This window comes from Hippocampus comes, unplaced genomic scaffold (genome assembly GCF_001891065.2).
Source record: "Hippocampus comes isolate QL1 unplaced genomic scaffold, H_comes_QL1_v1.1 scaffold132, whole genome shotgun sequence".
NCBI classification, from domain to species: Eukaryota; Metazoa; Chordata; class Actinopteri; order Syngnathiformes; family Syngnathidae; genus Hippocampus; species Hippocampus comes.
In genome coordinates, this window is record NW_017805467.1 from 4,603,838 (window position 1) to 4,623,295 (window position 19,458).

The 19,458-nt window shown below is 39.0% G+C and overlaps 1 protein-coding gene across 6 annotated transcripts in view; it reads right to left on the reverse strand.

Moving 5' to 3' along the window:
• The window catches only part of LOC109519035 (leptin receptor-like), a 43,891-nt gene that overhangs the window by 22,254 nt on the left and 2,179 nt on the right, over positions 1 to 19,458 (reverse strand). The window contains exons 1-6 of one of the 6 annotated variants that reach the window (XM_019875296.1): positions 11,105 to 11,269; positions 8,292 to 8,344; positions 6,955 to 7,007; positions 5,961 to 6,185; positions 3,435 to 3,564; positions 567 to 754 (exon numbers count right to left, since the gene is read on the reverse strand). In XM_019875296.1, coding sequence (XP_019730855.1) covers positions 567 to 754; positions 3,435 to 3,564; positions 5,961 to 6,185; positions 6,955 to 7,007; positions 8,292 to 8,293 — 598 coding nt within the window. In that variant the 5' untranslated portion in view covers positions 8,294 to 8,344; positions 11,105 to 11,269. Of the gene's footprint in view, positions 1 to 566; positions 755 to 3,434; positions 3,565 to 5,960; positions 6,186 to 6,954; positions 7,008 to 8,291; positions 8,345 to 9,445; positions 9,539 to 11,104; positions 11,270 to 19,458 lie in introns of those variants that run through there. The other 5 variants (XM_019875294.1, XM_019875297.1, XM_019875298.1 and 2 more) reach the window with 5 other exon arrangements.

Genomic DNA, 19,458 nt, shown 5'->3' on the forward strand with positions numbered 1-19,458 from the left:
CAAATATATATTTTACGACAACTGTCTTGTTGACGGCGTCTTTTATTCGTTCCACTGGGGTTTAGCAGGTGTGTTTATAAAGAGACGAAAATTGTTTGGGGACTATCCCCCACGTTCTAGTTGAGATGGTATAACCCAAGAGGCAAAATGACGCTTGCTACTGTTGTTGCGAGTTGCCATTCGTTCTACTAAACCATTAGTCAAACGCCATCATGTCTTCTGTCGTTATTACACAAACAAAAATCTCTTTACTGTTACTAGTGTTAGTACCTCAATATGGCTACGCTCGTGAAAGCAATACAACGAACTCAAACGCGTCTTCGTTCAATGTTGTCAACAAATATCCGGATTATGCAAATTTTCCTCAATTCTCCGGAGAAATTTTCATAAAAATTTGAAAAACCCGGAATTCCGGGAAAATCCGGAGGACTTTCATCTCTGATACTTTAAAAATCAATCGATAGCAGGGGATTGATGTTAACTTGGTTTGGAGTGAATTTTTCAAAAGACTTGCAATGTAAATAAACACAGAAAAACATGTTTAAAAGAAGAGGTTATTTTCTTACCAGGTCGAGCTGGTACGCTGAGCAGAATCGGTCGAGCTTCACAGCCGGATATGTTGACAGATACAATGGAAACAAAACTTGTAGTGCCAATGGAAATTGAGCACCTGGAGGAATCCTTTGTTTCACAGACAACAGATTCATAAGATTCCATACTCGTGTCGTCGACTGATGGGTAATTTTTGTGGAACCTGGAAATGGAGACAAATGGCAATATACTTTGTTGAGTATTTTATCAATTAAGTCACATAAATGAATGAAAGAAATGAAGTCTTTTGAAATGAAATTTTTTGTTTAAATGACAGTAAATCACGTCTTAGCACACCTACATTTCAGGTAAATTTGGACCAATTTGTGTTTTTACCCTCTCCAGTTGTTTGCTTTAACTTTTGAATGCTTTTCATATTGTTTTAAAATTGTTTACAACACATTATTTTTTGAAATATTTATCGAAAATATAATTTACTATTATTGTTATGATTATACTTTTTTTACATTTGAATTTCTCATGCTACTGAACGTCAAACTATGTATTTGCAATGAATTAAAATAAAATTGGAAAATTATAGAATATGTTGAAGGGAAGAACGGCCCGGTAGTTGGCTGGTTAGCGCGTCTGCCTCACAGTGCAGAGGTGCAGGGCTCGATTCCGGCTACGGCCTTCCTGTGTGGAGTTTGCATGTTCTCCCCATGCCTGCTGGGTTTTCTTCGGGTACTCCGGTTTCGTCCCACATTCCAAAAACATGCATGGCAGGTTAATGGAACATTCTAAATTGTCCCTGGATGTGAGTATGAGCGCGAATGCTTGATCTATGTGTGCCCTTCGATTGGCTCGATTGGTTGGCAACCAGTTCAGGGTGTCCCCTTGCCTACTCGAAGAGAGTTGGGATCGGCTCCAGCACGCCCAGTCACCCTTGTAAGGATGGATGGATATTGAAGGGAAAGGTCATATATGACTGTGATAACAGGAAGGCAATAAGGGTAAATGGCCTAACAGCTGACGCATACTTTAACATGGTCACAGGCACGCAGTCTGAGGATTCAACCTGCCACCTTCGGGAGGCTCTAGCAACTGAGCCAAACCACACCAGGATCAACATTCAAATAACTCAGAGGAGTTTTAAATGTGTTCTTTGTAACCATCCATAGAAAAAGCCAGGGGCCTGAGTATACTAAAGTGACTTCACATTAGCAGATCAAAGGGATGTAAGCGCCCAAGTTTCACAATGTGGTGACTGAAAAGAATTACAGGCTGTCCATGTACAACCAGCCGAAGTCTCCTGAACTGCAAAAAACATATTTCTTGTGAATATTTAAGCTAAAAAATTTCACGAGTGCACACAACGCTGTTGGCTTCCATTCACTTGAATGAGAGCCGCAGCCAAAGCTGCCTCTGCGGTCATCCAGCCCGACGGTCGAGGCCCCGTGTCGAAGCAGCGTCTTCAGGCAGCCACCGGACCGCTTGGATGCCGGAGTATGATGATGACCGAGCTGTGCCTTTTCTGTTTTAACTCTACTTTTACTTCAGCTGCTGGATACAATAATTGACATTGGATTCCAGTATAAATTGACGAATTCTAGTGATTTTTCACTGCACTTTCAACATCCCGAACGAGAGCGCGATTAGCAGGCCGTGTGTGGATTGTTTTCGGGTCTTGCAGGTGCCGTCGTCGAGCGAGGCAACGTAAATAAAAGCAGGACAACCGAGAAGGGCTCCGGGTTGGCCTAAGCTCAATGCTGAGCACTCAAACTCCGCTGCCGAGCCTCTCTGCCCCCAACGCCAGAGCCATAACACACAAAACGGGCAATCTGGAAGAACAACTAATTTGGGACTGTTGCATTTTCTTAAACACGGAAACCTGGTTACATGCTCAGATTCCTCACACTTCAGTGCAACTGTATTTGAGGCTTTCTGCGACACAAAGTGAAAGTTTCATCGCCAGATTATGATGCCCAATAATGCACAGACTACAATTAACAACAAATGTATTGTACGTTGATGACTCTAATGAGGATAAGTCGTTCAGAAAATGGATGGATGATAGCAAACGCTATGGCAATGCACTGTGTCGTTACTGTCATCACAGTGATTAATACCTGGCTCTTTGAAGTGTAGCTATGGTGAGTGAATATTGAATCATTTTTTAAAATATTGGTCCTTGAAAGCATCTTCACATGAAAATGACCCATTCGCACTAAATTGAGGTCCTGTGTTTATATTTAAAAATGTGTGTGCACATGTACTGTATGTATGTGCCTTGTGTAAAGGTCACTGCTAAGTAAATGAGTCTGAGAGTAATTTAATCTTTAAACCATTAATATTAAATATATAGAGAGTAAAAAAACTGCACATTCCTGCATTAATCTTCCTAACAGAAGTGATATTTTGTTCAGAAAGATAGGGTGAAAGGAAGGAACTAAGAGACACATCGTTTTACTTTAGATAGTATTGTATGTGGTGTGTTTATAATTGTTGAATGTCGTTAAAAATTAACAGTCCATGAATCTTTGTTATTGGATTACATTTTTATTTGTTTATCCAAGCTATTTTATTTTTCCTCATTTAAATTCAAGCTTTCCCTATCCTTGAGAAATGAAATATAATTGCACATTAAAAGGGTGTACTTTCATTATTTTTGCTCTAATGTCATCAGTCTATCAATGGCATTTTAAACAGCAACAAACAAACAATATTACCATTTATTGTGATAGTTGTGGGTAAATATATTGTCTGGAAACATTTTATTGTGAAAGGCCTACCAATAAATAATGTAACTACAGAACAGAGACAAAAAGAAAAAAAGAATCAGATATAAATTGGATTTATTAAAAAAAAACAACCAAAAAAAGGAATAAAACAAGAGCACTCACATCAAGCGCTGTAGGCTAACTGCCACAACAGCAGAGTTCAGCCTGGCTGAAGGAAGTCTGGGAACCCCCAAATCACACGTCAAAGTTTCCCAGTTTTCGTCAATCCTGCACAGGATGTTCAAACAGGTGCCTGTCAAGACATTGACAATACATTCTCATGAGACTGAAACTTACAAAGCAGCAACAATTAAGCGCTACTTCCTATTTAGGACTTTCAGAACCTCGGTCATTTGGAAATTCCAAAATTGAGGGCTATTTGAATGAGGTCACGAAGAATCAATATTTTGATACACATTTACTGCCAATTTTTGATCATTTAATGAACGTGTCTGTATATTATCATTGATTTATTTTATTGCGCATATAAACACTTTACAAGATACAATAAAAATTGCAAGAAAAAGACAAATCATCAATACTTGTCAGAGTTCAACTCAGTTCACGTGTTTCTAGGGAGGAGGAAGAAGTGCAAAACTCCCCATTGTTCTCTATGTATTTCTCATATCAAATTGTTACATTTGTAGATAATTTATATTAAAAAAGGACGCCGGCGTGGAACAGAAACAAACAAAACAAAACAAAACACGCTTCTTCTTAACACAAGTATAAGTGAGGCTTGTGAACACATTCAGCTGTATTCGTGATCCTGGAGCAACATGTGGAAAAAATTTTGTAGACTAGATTATTAAAAAAAATAAAATAAAAATAAAAAAAGAAAGAGACTGTAATAATTAGATACAGATGTGGTGAACACACAGAAAATATTGCAAAAATATTATTATCGGTCATTATTTCAAACCAGTTTGTTTAGAGAGATGAATAGAATCATCAATGATTGTTATAATTATTTTTATATTTTTTTCACATCAAATGTGAGTAAATTGTCATTTTCATACATGGATACAATTTGTGCATATACTAGGATGTTAGCCAGTTTACACATGAACCGAGTTGTGAAACCAATTTCATTGACAGCCATGTCAGTATTAAAATCATCTCTGTCTGCCAATCATGGAGAAACACAAGAAATGTGTCTCCAGTAGAAAATTGTCTTGGGTGCTCAAGATAACCAAGGCCTGACATGTGCTGACATGTTACCTTCACTGTCAGAAGATGAAAGGTGATAAGCAGATTGATGTGCGTTTCACAGCAAACCCGTCGTCTACCCTACATTGTCAGCCTCACGCATCATCATCTGTACCACCGCACTGGTAATATCCCATTATTAATATGCATATTTTATGAAGATAATGCCGACAATCATATAGGTAAACAATTATGACAGTATTTCTTCATCATTTCCCCAAATTGAAGCGGTTAAAGACACATAGTTTTCTGTCTCATACAATAAAGGTAAAGGCTTGATCTCATCATAGCGATGTATTGGATCACAGCACAAGAGAGTCGCGGTCAGCCACCTCAACCACATGCTGCAGGGAATGCCAGATAAAAAGCCAATAAAGTGTAATGAGCCCGTGGGAGTGATCTTTCCGGGGACAAGCGATGCATGGGTAGCAGGCTCAGCCGTGAAGTGGATGATGAGCAGGAGTTGCATCATCACCCCTTTGGATTGGTCTATCAAAAGCTTCTTTTTACTTAACAGTCATGGCTATGTTCCTTCATTCAGTGATTGCTGTTTGCCCTTAACTGAGTCAGTCAACATGCAGCACACTCTAAAAAAAAAATGAGAAAACACCTTTTATCTTTCCGAAAGGGATACTGTCCATACAGCAAAATCTCAATGTTTCGTCTTTAGACCTCACACAACCAAGACCATTATCTGTGCAACGAAAAGAATGGCTCTCTGTGGTTTTTAAATTCAACTCAAAAAACTAAATAAACTGGGCACAACGTGGATATCAATTAAAATGTATTCATAACTTGGGTTGTGGTTTTGTTTCGTTGCTTGAAAAAAATGTGTGTCAGGGATGGCTGAGTGGTGGGTGGCCTAACCGCACTCTGAGTGGCCCCTTAAATTTTATTTTTTTCTGATCCCCTTAATTCTCCACAAAATGCAGCTAAACATTCGCTGTATGTTTTCCATGAAAAAAGGGGGTAAATGGAGAAAACATTCCCGGAGAAACTGGGACAACCGAAAATATTTCTGAGTATTGAAAAAAAAACTGCAAATATGCAAATTTTTCGTTGCCAAACTGAAAATATGCATCAAATGTAATTTTAAGTTGTAATATCACCATTCACCACTAGATGGAAGACGTGGCTTTGTTATATTATATATGTTATATATGTATATTTTTTTGCGGTTTTGGATTGATATTCAGGACAAACATAGTACCTCAGGAATACAAAAAATTTGATGGAGTTTCTGTGTGGAATTTTTCTGCATAATTTTGCATAATCCTTCTATACTGTAACTACGAAACAATTAGCAACATTCATAAAATAAAGGATGTACGGACAGCTAAAGAAAAATGATTTAACATCCTACAAAATGTAGCAGAATGATACAGAAATGTGTGGAATTACATTTGTACAAATATGAATAATTATCACAAGGTATTTTACCGCCAGAGGCTTTGTTAAGACTTGATCCAGTTGAAATGCTCCTTAAGTAGCAGTAAGGGTGTTGTGAGAGCATTGATCCAGAACGGATTCTCTCAGGTGTCGGCGTGCTGCTCCCCTCCCCCTCCTGCGCTGAAGTTGAGTCATAGCACACTTGGTCCTGCCACGGCAAGTCCAGCACACCTGAAAGGAGTCCTGCTCTTTCCTCAGGCTTCAAGCACAGAGTTCCTAGTGACGGGAGAGGCAGAGGGGTTAACAGTGGTTCTCCTGTCCGTTCACAGTGACAGCGTTTGTTCAATCCGAGTCTTTTATGAAGTGCAAAAAGTGTCATTACTACGACATAACATGTGACAGGGGGCATGTATAGCATTGGGGTGTACCTGACAAATGATTCTGCTCAGGTTAAAGTCATCTCATTTGTCTCCAAAATGGAAGAGTGCAACTGACTCACTTTATGTTATTCTTTCTCCCGCCCCACTGAAGCAAAACCGTGTCTTCTCTCACAATACATCAAGTGTGTCATAAATGGAATGAGTGTTTAAGATTATTGCGGGACTTCACACAACATGCCCAGTATTACCTCATCACATACCAGTTGAACTGAAAGGTCACTTTTAAAGATAAAAGTGAATGTTCCAAAGTTTCTTTTGCTTTAGGTTTTTACTCTTGACTTCAATTACTTTTTGTGTCATTTTTGAATGAGCAGCAAAACCTTCTTTTACAAATTGGGGGTGATGTTTTGAGGGATTGTATTTAATCTACAAAACCAAATTTCAATGAAAACAAAGAAAAATAGAATACAATGATTTGCAAATCATTTTCAGCCCATATTCACTTCAATACAATATAGAGAACAGATATTTCATGTCCAAAACGATTAACTTTACTGGGTTGTTTTCATCTATATACTCATTTGGAATATGAGGCGAGATTAAAATATTGATAGCAACATTGTATCCTACACATTTAAGAGCTCACAGTCAGAGGTAAAACTCACCAGTGAGTATCAGCAAAACAAGGATGAGGACAGACAACATCGCTGATTGAGCCCTGTGGAGAGACAGAGAACAGATATGTGAGGAAAAAAGAAATGCTTCGTTTTGCGGTCGCCGAGTTTATTAATTTAGCAGGCGTGAAGCATAAAGTACATGATCAAGAGGCCAGCCATATTTAACTCTACAGATATATTCTATGAACCGATGGGACACATGCAAACCGGAATTTTAAATAGGTTTCAAAAGCCGTTCCATCACTAGTGCGTATGCCTGTTTGCGCTAGCTGAGCGGCGAGCAAGATTACTGGCAGGAGAGAATGCCGATGACATATTTAAACAAAATTCTGTGTGAATGACCATTTTCATGTCAGAAAAAAACTATTGCGTCCGTTTTCACTCTTTGAGCCATAAATTGATGTAATAATTATTGTGACAGGCTTAATGATGATATATTGTCATGATGTCCAATCTTGATTATGAGCCCCATTTTTAAATTTTTTTACAAGCATAATACAATGCAATGTCTAACTCTGACTGGCACAGGAGAGCGTTTGCTTCCTTACGAGAGGCTCCAAAGGAGAGGCTCTCATTGTAAAAGCGATTAAGATTAAGATATCCTTTATTTGTCCCACACTGGGGAAATTTACATTATTAGTTTATAATTAGATTAAGAGCAGACACCGTGTTGGATCAGTGGTGTGACGGCGGACGTTAGAAAACAAATATTACAATTCTGTGTCTTACAAATAAAACAAATACTGAGAGACACTGAAACATTTTTTTTTCCACACCACAAAAATAGGTAGAGCATGAAAACGTTGACTCGAACTGCTTGTTGTCATGCACATTTGAGCCATGTTTGATCAAGTAAATAAGCTCACAGCTGATCCTGTGATGGACCAGAAATTTATCGCAATCATATAATAGACCAGTCCTACTCTAAGGTTTGCATTTTGACCAGAGAAAACCTAATCGGAAGGGGATCATTAATTGATCAAAACAACCATTCAAATATTTATATTGCCTTTTCGTTTTCGCATAATGAAGAAGTTTATAATTACTAAACCTGACATTAATGCACAAATTAAGTTTATAATTCCTGCTTTATTGTTCCATATACTTATCAGGTTGTGTACAGTCAATTGCTTTAGTCTTGTTTTCACAGACCGATGTTATCAGGTACTAATTTCCACCCTTCTCCCTTGTCCCACTCATGATGTCAGATGCCGTTTTAAAGCCACCCTCTGTAGGCAGTTCGCACAGTCATGCTTTCACACCGAATGAGTTCATTTCCACAGTAAAACTCTCACTGATGGTGATGACTACGTGTCGCTACTTACATTGCTGTATTCAAAGTGTGGACATGGCTTTGCTGGACTTTTTCTCGCTTTTACTGCATGAACAAGAAAAAGGGATTTGAGATTCTTTCATTTCTGTTGTAAAAAGAAACAAAGATTACTGGCAGGAGAGAATGCCGATGACATATTTAAACAAAATTCTGTGTGAATGACCATTTTCATGTCAGAAAAAAACTATTGCGTCCGTTTTCACTCTTTGAGCCATAAATTGATGTAATAATTATTGTGACAGGCTTAATGATGATATATTGTCATGATGTCCAATCTTGATTATGAGCCCCATTTTTAAATTTTTTTACAAGCATAATACAATGCAATGTCTAACTCTGACTGGCACAGGAGAGCGTTTGCTTCCTTACGAGAGGCTCCAAAGGAGAGGCTCTCATTGTAAAAGCGATTAAGATTAAGATATCCTTTATTTGTCCCACACTGGGGAAATTTACATTATTAGTTTATAATTAGATTAAGAGCAGACACCGTGTTGGATCAGTGGTGTGACGGCGGACGTTAGAAAACAAATATTACAATTCTGTGTCTTACAAATAAAACAAATACTGAGAGACACTGAAACATTTTTTTTTCCACACCACAAAAATAGGTAGAGCATGAAAACGTTGACTCGAACTGCTTGTTGTCATGCACATTTGAGCCATGTTTGATCAAGTAAATAAGCTCACAGCTGATCCTGTGATGGACCAGAAATTTATCGCAATCATATAATAGACCAGTCCTACTCTAAGGTTTGCATTTTGACCAGAGAAAACCTAATCGGAAGGGGATCATTAATTGATCAAAACAACCATTCAAATATTTATATTGCCTTTTCGTTTTCGCATAATGAAGAAGTTTATAATTACTAAACCTGACATTAATGCACAAATTAAGTTTATAATTCCTGCTTTATTGTTCCATATACTTATCAGGTTGTGTACAGTCAATTGCTTTAGTCTTGTTTTCACAGACCGATGTTATCAGGTACTAATTTCCACCCTTCTCCCTTGTCCCACTCATGATGTCAGATGCCGTTTTAAAGCCACCCTCTGTAGGCAGTTCGCACAGTCATGCTTTCACACCGAATGAGTTCATTTCCACAGTAAAACTCTCACTGATGGTGATGACTACGTGTCGCTACTTACATTGCTGTATTCAAAGTGTGGACATGGCTTTGCTGGACTTTTTCTCGCTTTTACTGCATGAACAAGAAAAAGGGATTTGAGATTCTTTCATTTCTGTTGTAAAAAGAAACAAAGAAACAAAAACACAGTTTTCACCTCAAAGGTCATCACTATGAACATGGATCGCTTTGAGAAAATAACAACAATTGGATAAGAACATTTTGGAGGAAATCCAATGTCAATTCAAAACTATTTGCTTTAATTGCGCAGGAAAAAGAGCAGGAGGGCATATGACTTCACACCAACTGGTAAGCACACATGTTGATCAATTCGGATAAACGCTCGACTTGAGCCAAAATGGAAAACATCCCCCAAAAACATGTGAAGTGTGGTCAGTGCATGTGAGTATTTGTGAATGTGTTCAAGTTGAAGACACACAACAGAGGCTGCTTTGGTAACAGAAGTGGCAGCCATTTCAGTACAAATTACCATAACACAATGGGATCAGTTATGATCAACACAAGTTTCCTTTGGGGAATTTCACATTCTCCAGATGTCCCAAAAAGAATGTTATGAAGAGTCATGCGGCGCCAATTTCTGCAATTACTTTTCTAAGAGACGTGGTGAAGTGACTTGGTTTGAGAAGACTACTGTGGCTGAGTAGCTAATTGCTAAAAAGTGCAATCTGATTCAAATTTTGGTAATGCAATACTCACATTTTAATGTGCATATGTAATGGTAGCTATTACTACAGTCATCGACAACACAGTAGAAAAAAACTAAGCTCTCAAACATCTACTTTTGACAGCATTATATATCACCACAAAGACAACAAAAGATAAGCAATATTGTCTCATGCCAATATTGTTGCATTTTTGCGTTCTGCACCCACTCATCCATTTTCGATACCACTTGTCCCTTTCAGGGTTGGTGGAATCCACTCTGGATTAGTCGACAGTCAGTCAAAGGGCGCATAAAGAGACAGACAAACTTTCACTACTGCATTCAAATGCAGCTGCAGCACTAAAAGGACCTGCTACACCATCAGTCCGTCTATTTTTTAACCGTACACATCTTCTTTGAATTTAATCTTCTTTGGAAACTACGTTATTACATTAGGCACAAGTGAGCCATTTGTGCCTTGTGTATTTTCCACATGTAAAGTCAGATCATGGTTCCTGTCCTGAAGGCTTTTTGCCAACTACCCATGGTCTGACTCACCCTGCCCTGCCAGTGGGAAAATGCTGCTTGGTGCAAACAGGGGAATGGTTTCTCTACATGTATTGTCATTATCAGTACCCCTCTTCATGATGATTATGACCATCACCAACAAAATATGTCCAACAAAAAATGTTCAATTAAATGAGAACAGCAATTAACTCCCAAGGCGGGCCAAGAACGTAACATCTATCAAGAAAGTGCATTTTGTAGTAGTAGTAGTTGTATTACAAGAACTGATCAGTCATTGTTAGATTTATGAAGACTACAAATCACATGCTTACTCTTTATCTCTCACATTAGTAAAGTCATAACAAAAAAAGATCAATGAAAATTCACAAAAAGTAGAAGCCAAAAATAAAGTGTCAGTGGGACAGAGAGCAGAGGAAAGGAATTTCAACCACCGTGTGACAATAAAGAGCGCAACAAAACAAAGTCGCAGCAACAACAATTTGTTCTTACATCAGCAGGTTGCTCTCCTGGTCTTGTTCGGTTAGTTCGCCTCAAGTTTTAAGTCCTCACTAAAAGCGTTAAAAACTACTGGAGTTTAGTGTTGACGGTTGCTAAGCTGTTACTATTACTCCACTCGCGCCCTCGTCTCGATTGGTAACAGAGCTGAGTGAAGCAGTCCAGCTGAAGGGAAGCGGTATAGTGACGTCACACAATATGGGTGGATCCCACGGAGAGACATTAACGTAACCTCGGAAATTCGCAATTTTAACGGGAAACGTCTCAAGTCTGCTTCAGACGTTCGATTTCTAGGTATGATTTTTTTTTAATTATGTATTTGTTGTGTTTTACAGCTGCATAACCTACTCACATGTTTACTATATGTATGATGTTTCCACAGCTAGGTTGCCAGAGGTGACAAAAAATACTGTTCTCACACTCTAGTTAAGTAGGCTACAGATATTGGTGTTCGAAAACAAAAAAGATGAATAAAAACTAAAAGCAAAAAAAGTACTGATTCTGAAAGCAAAAATGGTTTTACAGTCAGTTATGTACAATACCCATTTTGAAAGCTTGGCACAAAAACAAAAAAAAAATATTTGCATACAAAATAGTTCCCCTCTTTCAATATCTTGTACTGTATATTGCTCTACAGAGGAAAAAAAATCTCTGGAAATGCTCCCACACAGCTTATTCCCATTGCTTTACTAATGTCATGAACACGCTAACAACAACAAAAATTTAATAAAAACATAGTAACAACATGCAGTTTTTAAGATGCCACAAGACAAAACCCATTTGCCAGGAATCATGATTGTAGGTGACATCGTCAAACAATTTTCTTATATAAGGGCATGGATGAGTAAGGTCTTGTTCTCTGTTGTATCGTTGTCATGAATACTTATGTTCCTCCGTGTCACTACTGTCCCTAAGATTTCAATCAGTCTATCAATCAATATCCCAACCTCAGTTGACTTTTCCTCTCTCCATTTATGTATTTCTTGTTCACATTATGCATGCAGTTATCAACTGCGGAGGTTGGAAATAAATTCTCCCCAAGCCCGCACTCCAAAATCACGCATGCACTTTAGGTTCATTGAAGAAATTTTCTTTCTGAGTCAGTGTGTGTCAGGTTCTTTCTCTCCAGTACAGCTGCAGTACAATTGGCTGGGTACCAATCCATGGTTCACAGAGCACAGTATCTTGGCCAAAGTAAGCTTGGAGAGGCTATAACTCACCTATGACCCTAATGAGCACAATCTCTATTGAAAATGGATGATTCGATTACAATGGCGACAATAAAATAATCTTTATTCGCCCAACACGGGGTAAATTTGCAATAAGTTTACTTAACTATTCAATTGAAGTAGTGGTGAATACGGTATATATGACGTCATGACCATGGTATACAGTACTGTGAGGGATGAAATCATGCAAAAAAAGGAGTATATTCAGTGCATGTTTTGAGTGTATTGCAGGTTAGACAAACCTCATCAAGAAATAGATGCACTTTTTACTTCCACAACTCTTTAAAACCATATTCACATTGATCACCAGAAGGGTTGCCACTTAAAATACTACATGATAATAAAATCCCGTTGGTTTTGCCTTTTTAACACAGCAAAATAAAATGTTACTGATCAAACATTTATGTGTGTCTACAGAAATCAAATTTAGTCACAACTGAGTGAGCAAGTCCAATGACTGTGTTTTGACGAGGACAAAAATAGCCAATCAAAGCAAATAAATGACAATACACGATAAATAATTCCCCTTACTGAGTGCAAAATTAGATTAGATTTTCTGAAGCAACACTAGAGCATCTAGCAACAGGATGGGACTGACACCGAGCTAAAGACAACCATTAAAATAATCTCTTTTGCCATCATTTGATTGTGAAATTAATGTACCCCCATAATGATGCTGCTCAGAGCGGTAGATTTGCATGAATGAAGCTCTTCCCTTTCGCACAGCACAGTGACACATCCTTTCTTCATCATAAAGTTTGAATGTGATTGTTAAAAGTTGCATTTTTGACTTTGAGGCATTCTGAAAAATAGAAGTACAATGCTTGTGGGCGGCGGCACTCCGGGTGACTGGTGAGCACGTCCTCCTCATAGTGCAGAGGTGGAGGCTTTGATTCCAGCTCCGGCCTTCCTGTGTGGACTTTGCATGTTCTCCCCGTGCGTGGGTTTTCCTCCCACATTCCAAAAACATGCATCGCAGGATAATGGAGTACTCTAAACTGCCCCTAGATGTGACTGTGAGCGCAAAGGGTTGTTCCTCTATGTGTGATTGGCTGTGATTGGCTGGCAACCAGTACAGGGTGTACCCCACCTACTGCCCAAAGACATCTGGGATGGGCTCCAGCACACCCGCAACCTTTGTGAGGATAAGAAAATGGTTGGAATGTTTGGATGGATGCTCGAGGGCTACACAGAGTGGACTTGCTGATTTGAAAATGTAAAGGTCTGATCCATATCTTAAACTGAAGCTATGAATGTATGTGGGATCATAAAATTATTTTGTACACAATTCAATTGCTGCAGTGACTTGACGTGGATAATCTGAAAACATGCTTGAACCTACGCAGGTTTACAGCCTCTGACAATACTCTTTCAGTGACTTGAATGTTGTCCTTCTGTTGCGCACTAGGGTCTGTTCTGAAAAAAAAAATCACGTGGAAAAATTCTTCAAATTCTTACTTTTATTCCTCAACAGTGAATGATATATACTATTATTAGTAACATGGACATTCCTTCCTTCCAGACAGCGTATTATTGAGGAGACATTTGGAAAGCAAAGTTAACTTCAGTGTGGCTTATTATCCACATCTGGATGGAATTATTTTTCACTCAAGCAGCTGGTTACTTTGATGAATTTAGGGAGCGGGCAAACGTCCATGGGATTAAAAGCACTTCACTGTATAGTTGGTTTATTTTGCACATTTTAGGCAAATACAGAATTGGAAAGAATTTGACTCTTGACTTAAAAAGATCATGTACTTCTGTGTTGACAAAGTAAAGTGCTTCTACTTCTTAAAACCTTGCTGTATTTATATTTACTCATTCTATCGAATTTAAGTGGTTGAACACACACACACACACACACACACACACACACACACACACACAGTAATAGCTGCTTGGAATGTGATATTCAATGACCATAGAAGAGCAGGAAAAAGCAGTAAGAAGGGAAACACCCTTGAGCGGCAGCTCTCTGGGCAATGGGATGACATCATCCACTCAAATGATATCATCCTGAGCAATCTAGGTATGACGTCATCCCTGGGCTATGCAACATTTGTGTGAAAATGATTCAGCAGTGTATATCATCTGATACATAAAAGCATAATCTACATTTTAAAGAAGTTCTGGTTGAAGAAGGGATTGAATGAGAACTTCATTTTGATACACAACTGTTTAACCTGTGGGCTTTCCTTCCCAATCTCTTTTTTTCTTGGAGTTGCTGACACGCAATTCACCCATGAATATTAAAATGGAACAATTTGATAATTAAAAAATGATTTGCATCAGGTCATTATCCAGGTGAGGCTGGCTGTGTAGGATTTTTTTTAGACACTATTGTCACTCTAGTTGTCATTTTGTTATATTGATGTGTGTGTGTGTGTGTGTGTGTGTGTGTGTGTGTGTGTGTGTGTGTGTGTGTGTGTGTGTGTGTGTGTGTGTGGTTGCATATTAGAGTGCGAGATTGTATTCTAATGACAGACTTGGATTCAAAGATATTTTAAAAACACTGTCATAAAGATAGCTCAGCTCATTCAGCTTATTCCTATGTCACAGATACACAGCAGGATGATGTCAGAGCTCAATATCACTGCCTTTGCTGAGTCAAACTCAAGCTATGCAACATTATGAGATGACGCCTCCCAACAAAGAGCCTGTAGCATACCCTCTCACATGGAGATTAAGGCACTTTCATGAACGACAATGCAATGTGAAGTAATATAGTAATGTTATATCTCATCTCATTTTCAACACCGCTGCTCTTGAAGAGGGTCGCGGGAGTTGGTGGATCCTATCCGAGCTGACTTCGGGCGAAAGGCGGAGTAACCGTGGTCGCCAGTCAGTAACAGGGCACACATAGAGGCAAAGAACCATACACATCCACATTCACACCGTCACTGAGTGGGAACCGATCTATTTATTTGTGTAATGCCACAGTTCGGTTGATTTTTGTATTCTACTCCTTCTAACATCTGTGTGAACATGCAAACTCCACACAGGTAGGCCAGAGCTGGAATCGAACCCGGTACCTCTGCACTGTGAGGTCGGCGTGCTAACCACTGGTACACTGGGCCGACCTGTCATATCGTAATCATCGTATAATGCTGACAGCGTTGCAGCATGATGTCTTTTCCAGGGCGCAGCTGAATCATTACCCCTCAAAAGCTTCTCTAGCTAAAATGCAAGCTGATGTGACATTAGTCATGAGATCTGGTTAATATAGTAGGTCTTCTAATCGTTAAAGCAGACCACTTGTCAAAAAACACCAGTCAAAGAACATGATTACTGTGCTGACATCAGCCATTGTGTCAAGCGATACAAGTACTGCAAAACAATTCTGAAATATTTCACAGCAGCATGACGCTCGTTACGTTACTCATGCTGTATAACTGAACAGGTTTCCTTTTATTGTGAAAGGTGAAAAGCTCAAAAGTATCCAATTCACCGCTAAAGTAAAGTGAAGTAATTTTCATTTCATAGAAGCTGTCTTATGCCTGGATTTTTTTTTCTGCTTCAAAAAAGTTGAAATTTGGATGCGAAGCAAAACAAGAAATGTCTACTTGAGCGTCAGACCTTCCCTGTGGACAAAAGTTTGAGATCTAAAAGCGACAAGCGTGTCTAACAAGCTACAGCGTTCTTCCAGTGTCTTGACTCTCCTCTCCTGTATTTCTTGGGATTTACTTTAGGAAAGTGTATTAAAATACGGTATATTCAGTGCTTACAAATCTGTTATGAGTCAACATTTTCCACCTTTTACAGAATTAACTGAGACATTGCTCAACCGGAATGCTGCATGTGAAACCAGCACCTGCCAAAAAATGAATTCACAAGGGAAACAGTGTCTGAGAAATGCAGGGAAAAAAAGAGTGAGTCAATGTCGCCTGTCAACCAGCTATGTAGCGTTCAACCACAGATCAGATTTTGGCTAGTCCACTGACCAGAAAGGACAAATTAATGTTTCCGCCCTCTTTCCTTTCTTTTTTTTTCTTTTTAGAGTTGCTAATGTTAATGTGACCGTTATTCTGTAGGGCAAATCATAATAATTTATAACACTGCACAGTGCGGTTTAGTGGTGAGTCAGCGCACGAGCATAAACCCCTAATGACACGGGTACATGAAAAGATAATAGATATAATGTGTCCTATTAGCGATAATGCTGCGGCACAAACAAGGACCCAACAGAGAGATGTTTTGTCGGTCTGCAACATTTTAACAACACACATTATTGCCAGATGTGAGTCGGTAACATCCCGTAATTAGCTAAGCTTGGGCCAAACACGCCAGCTTTGAGTTTCTTCTCAGAATCACCTGGCAAAAATAAGGAAGCATTGATCAACTTGTGTTTTTCTGTCTGCCTCATCAACTTGTTTTCACGAAAATGTAAATGCAAAACCTGAACGGGAACGCATTGCGACTAATGACACTGTCAGCTTGTTCTTATCAAAGCAGAGACAGAAACACGCCCTGTCTGTCCAACTTGTCTCGGTCTTCAGCAATGTCATAACTTCCACACCAAGCAGACTGCAGAAAATAATTTGCGTGTGGCTCTTTTATTCCACTTTCCCTGGAGAAAACAAATATGGGGGGAAAAAAGTAGCAAAGGCCTGGAGGAGGGAAAGTGCTTAGTTCTTTTATGCCAAACAAGTGTGTCATCCAATTTAATTGTCTAAAATCCAATGAGCTCTCCTATCCGAAAGGAACAATGAGGTAACATTTAAGAGTGACGGGGGACACTTGTCACTTTTAACTCTTTCCAGCAGGTGTGTCCAAACTACAGCCCGTGTGCCATTTGTGGTCCAACGACCAATTTGAAGCGGCCCACAGCATATACTTAAAATGACTTTTGACATCGCCCGCAATGCTAATATAAAAGAGAAAAAAGGATGGGAGTGGACTGCGGCAGTCGAAAGAATAGGGGGAAGTGCATCATGAGGACGACCACTTCTACAACTAATCATGAACCTTTCTAAAGACAAATAATTTTACAACTAGAATGGTGACAGAATTTCTTTTCATAACACCGTGGTTAATGAAGATAATTCAGTTTCAGAAATAAAAATGTTTTCCTTCCCTTGCTACTAAGTGTCAAGGTCCAATATGTGAGCGTATCACATTAAGTTAGGTCAAGTATGGTCAGATTACTTCATCTTGCTCTTGTTTTGTTTCTGAATGTGGAGATGGGATTCAGCTATTGCTCAGTGGAGAAGAGGATCTATTCTGGTGACATAGCAGTGTTTCCCAAATAATTTTGTAAACGATGTGTAATAGCTTGCCTCATTCGTTTTATCATGTTAAAAAAATACTAAGTGGCCCCTACATTTTCAAATTTTCTGGATACGGTGCTCCAAGGAACATTTGGGCATGCTTGCTTTATACGAGTAAAATGCTTGGAAATTCAATGTCTTGCGATTTTACACAGTCATCTCATTCAGCCATTCACACAATGATTAATGAAAGGAAACTAAGAGCTCATCCGTACACTGATGACACAGGACCGAGAGCGAATGGGCACTCAGTATGTTGCTCGGGGATACTTGGACCAAGCTACGGGTGGAATCGATGTGAAAATCTTGAGGCTGAAAGATCACCAGTCGAGCACCCGAGCCAGGGTGGCCCTGCCCAATTTGACTTAAATCTGAATTTGAAAACATGGTGTCTTGCCCAGAATACCCTACTGTGGAACAGTATTATACTATGTATGGTACAATTTGTGCAATATGCATACAGTGTAAGTTTTTACGTGTGTACAAATCCACATGCAGTTGCAGAGTCAGCCCTTATCATTCTCTGGCCAACCCGACATCTTGGGGAACATTTTTGATACCTTTGACTTTTCTGACATTTTCACATGGATACAGGACTGTTAGACCCCTTGATACTGTGCCACAATTCATTTTGTCATGCTCTGTGTGTTTTGATTGTGTTTCAGCTCCAGCTGGAGTCAGGGGCGTTTCCCTCCAGCAGGCGCACCTGTTCCGCATCTCCCCATCAAGCCTTGCCAAGTATTTAAGGACTGCCAAGCTGCCTTGTCTCTTGTCGGATTATTGGCCTTGCTCGCCGTAGTTGCTTCAAGCGTTGTTTTCAAGACCTCTTGATACTCCCCATAGTTGCTCTCGTTGTTCATCGATTTTAGTTTGTAAATATTGTTTTTTTTTCTTATTGCTCTTGATCTTTGGATTTGCATTATTGGCTTTTTGACATTTCGTTTGTTTATTCTAGTACCTTGCCTTTTGCAAGCACTTTTGTTTATGCATCTTGGCTCTTTATGACCAGCAATTACTGTTTGCACTTTGTCGGTGCGTTTTTCTATAAATAACTATTTTAGTTATCACACTTTGTCTGAGCCTGCATTTCTGGAATGCATCAACATTATCCGGTTCACTCCAGAACCTGACACATTTAAACTGCGTCTTTTAAGAATTTAATTATAATTGATCTGAATGCAAACTTTAAAATAATCGTTTTTTCAGTAAAGAACATTTCATTCTTATAGTCTATACCAACCAAAATCAATACTTTCACACTGTACCAAACAAACAACATGACCGAGAAGCCATTGTGTATATATGATCCACTGTCACGGTTTCAGGAAATAAAATGCACACAAATACCAGTCTTGCCCAACACACTGATAATAGAAGCAAAGTAAAAAGCAAAGTTTAGAATTATGAAAAATTAAGATATTTTTGTGTCCTTCGGCTTTGTAGATTTGAATGAATGAGCCATCAATCGCAGTATGCAAAATGGCCTTGGCCGTCAGTCACAACTGATCACACTGATTGGCTGTAAAATAGCAAATCGGTTTTAGCAACTTAAATGTTGCCTTTTACTTAGACTTGTCCCTGCTTGTATTATGAGTGGGTCGGAAAAGGTTCTGTATCTAGGATGAGTACATTTGATTTTATGAAATTCTGACTGCAGATGGTTTCTTAAACAATGACTTCTCGGTTACACAGGGCTTTACAAAAATGAAAATGATTTGTGCTTGCACATATGGCCACTCCTCAATGAGGCGCTCTGTCACTCTGGCCACCCCAATGAAAAAAATTTGGTTACGCCCCTGTCAACACGTGTGAAAAGACAGTCCCACAGACAGACAGGTAGAATTACATTTTC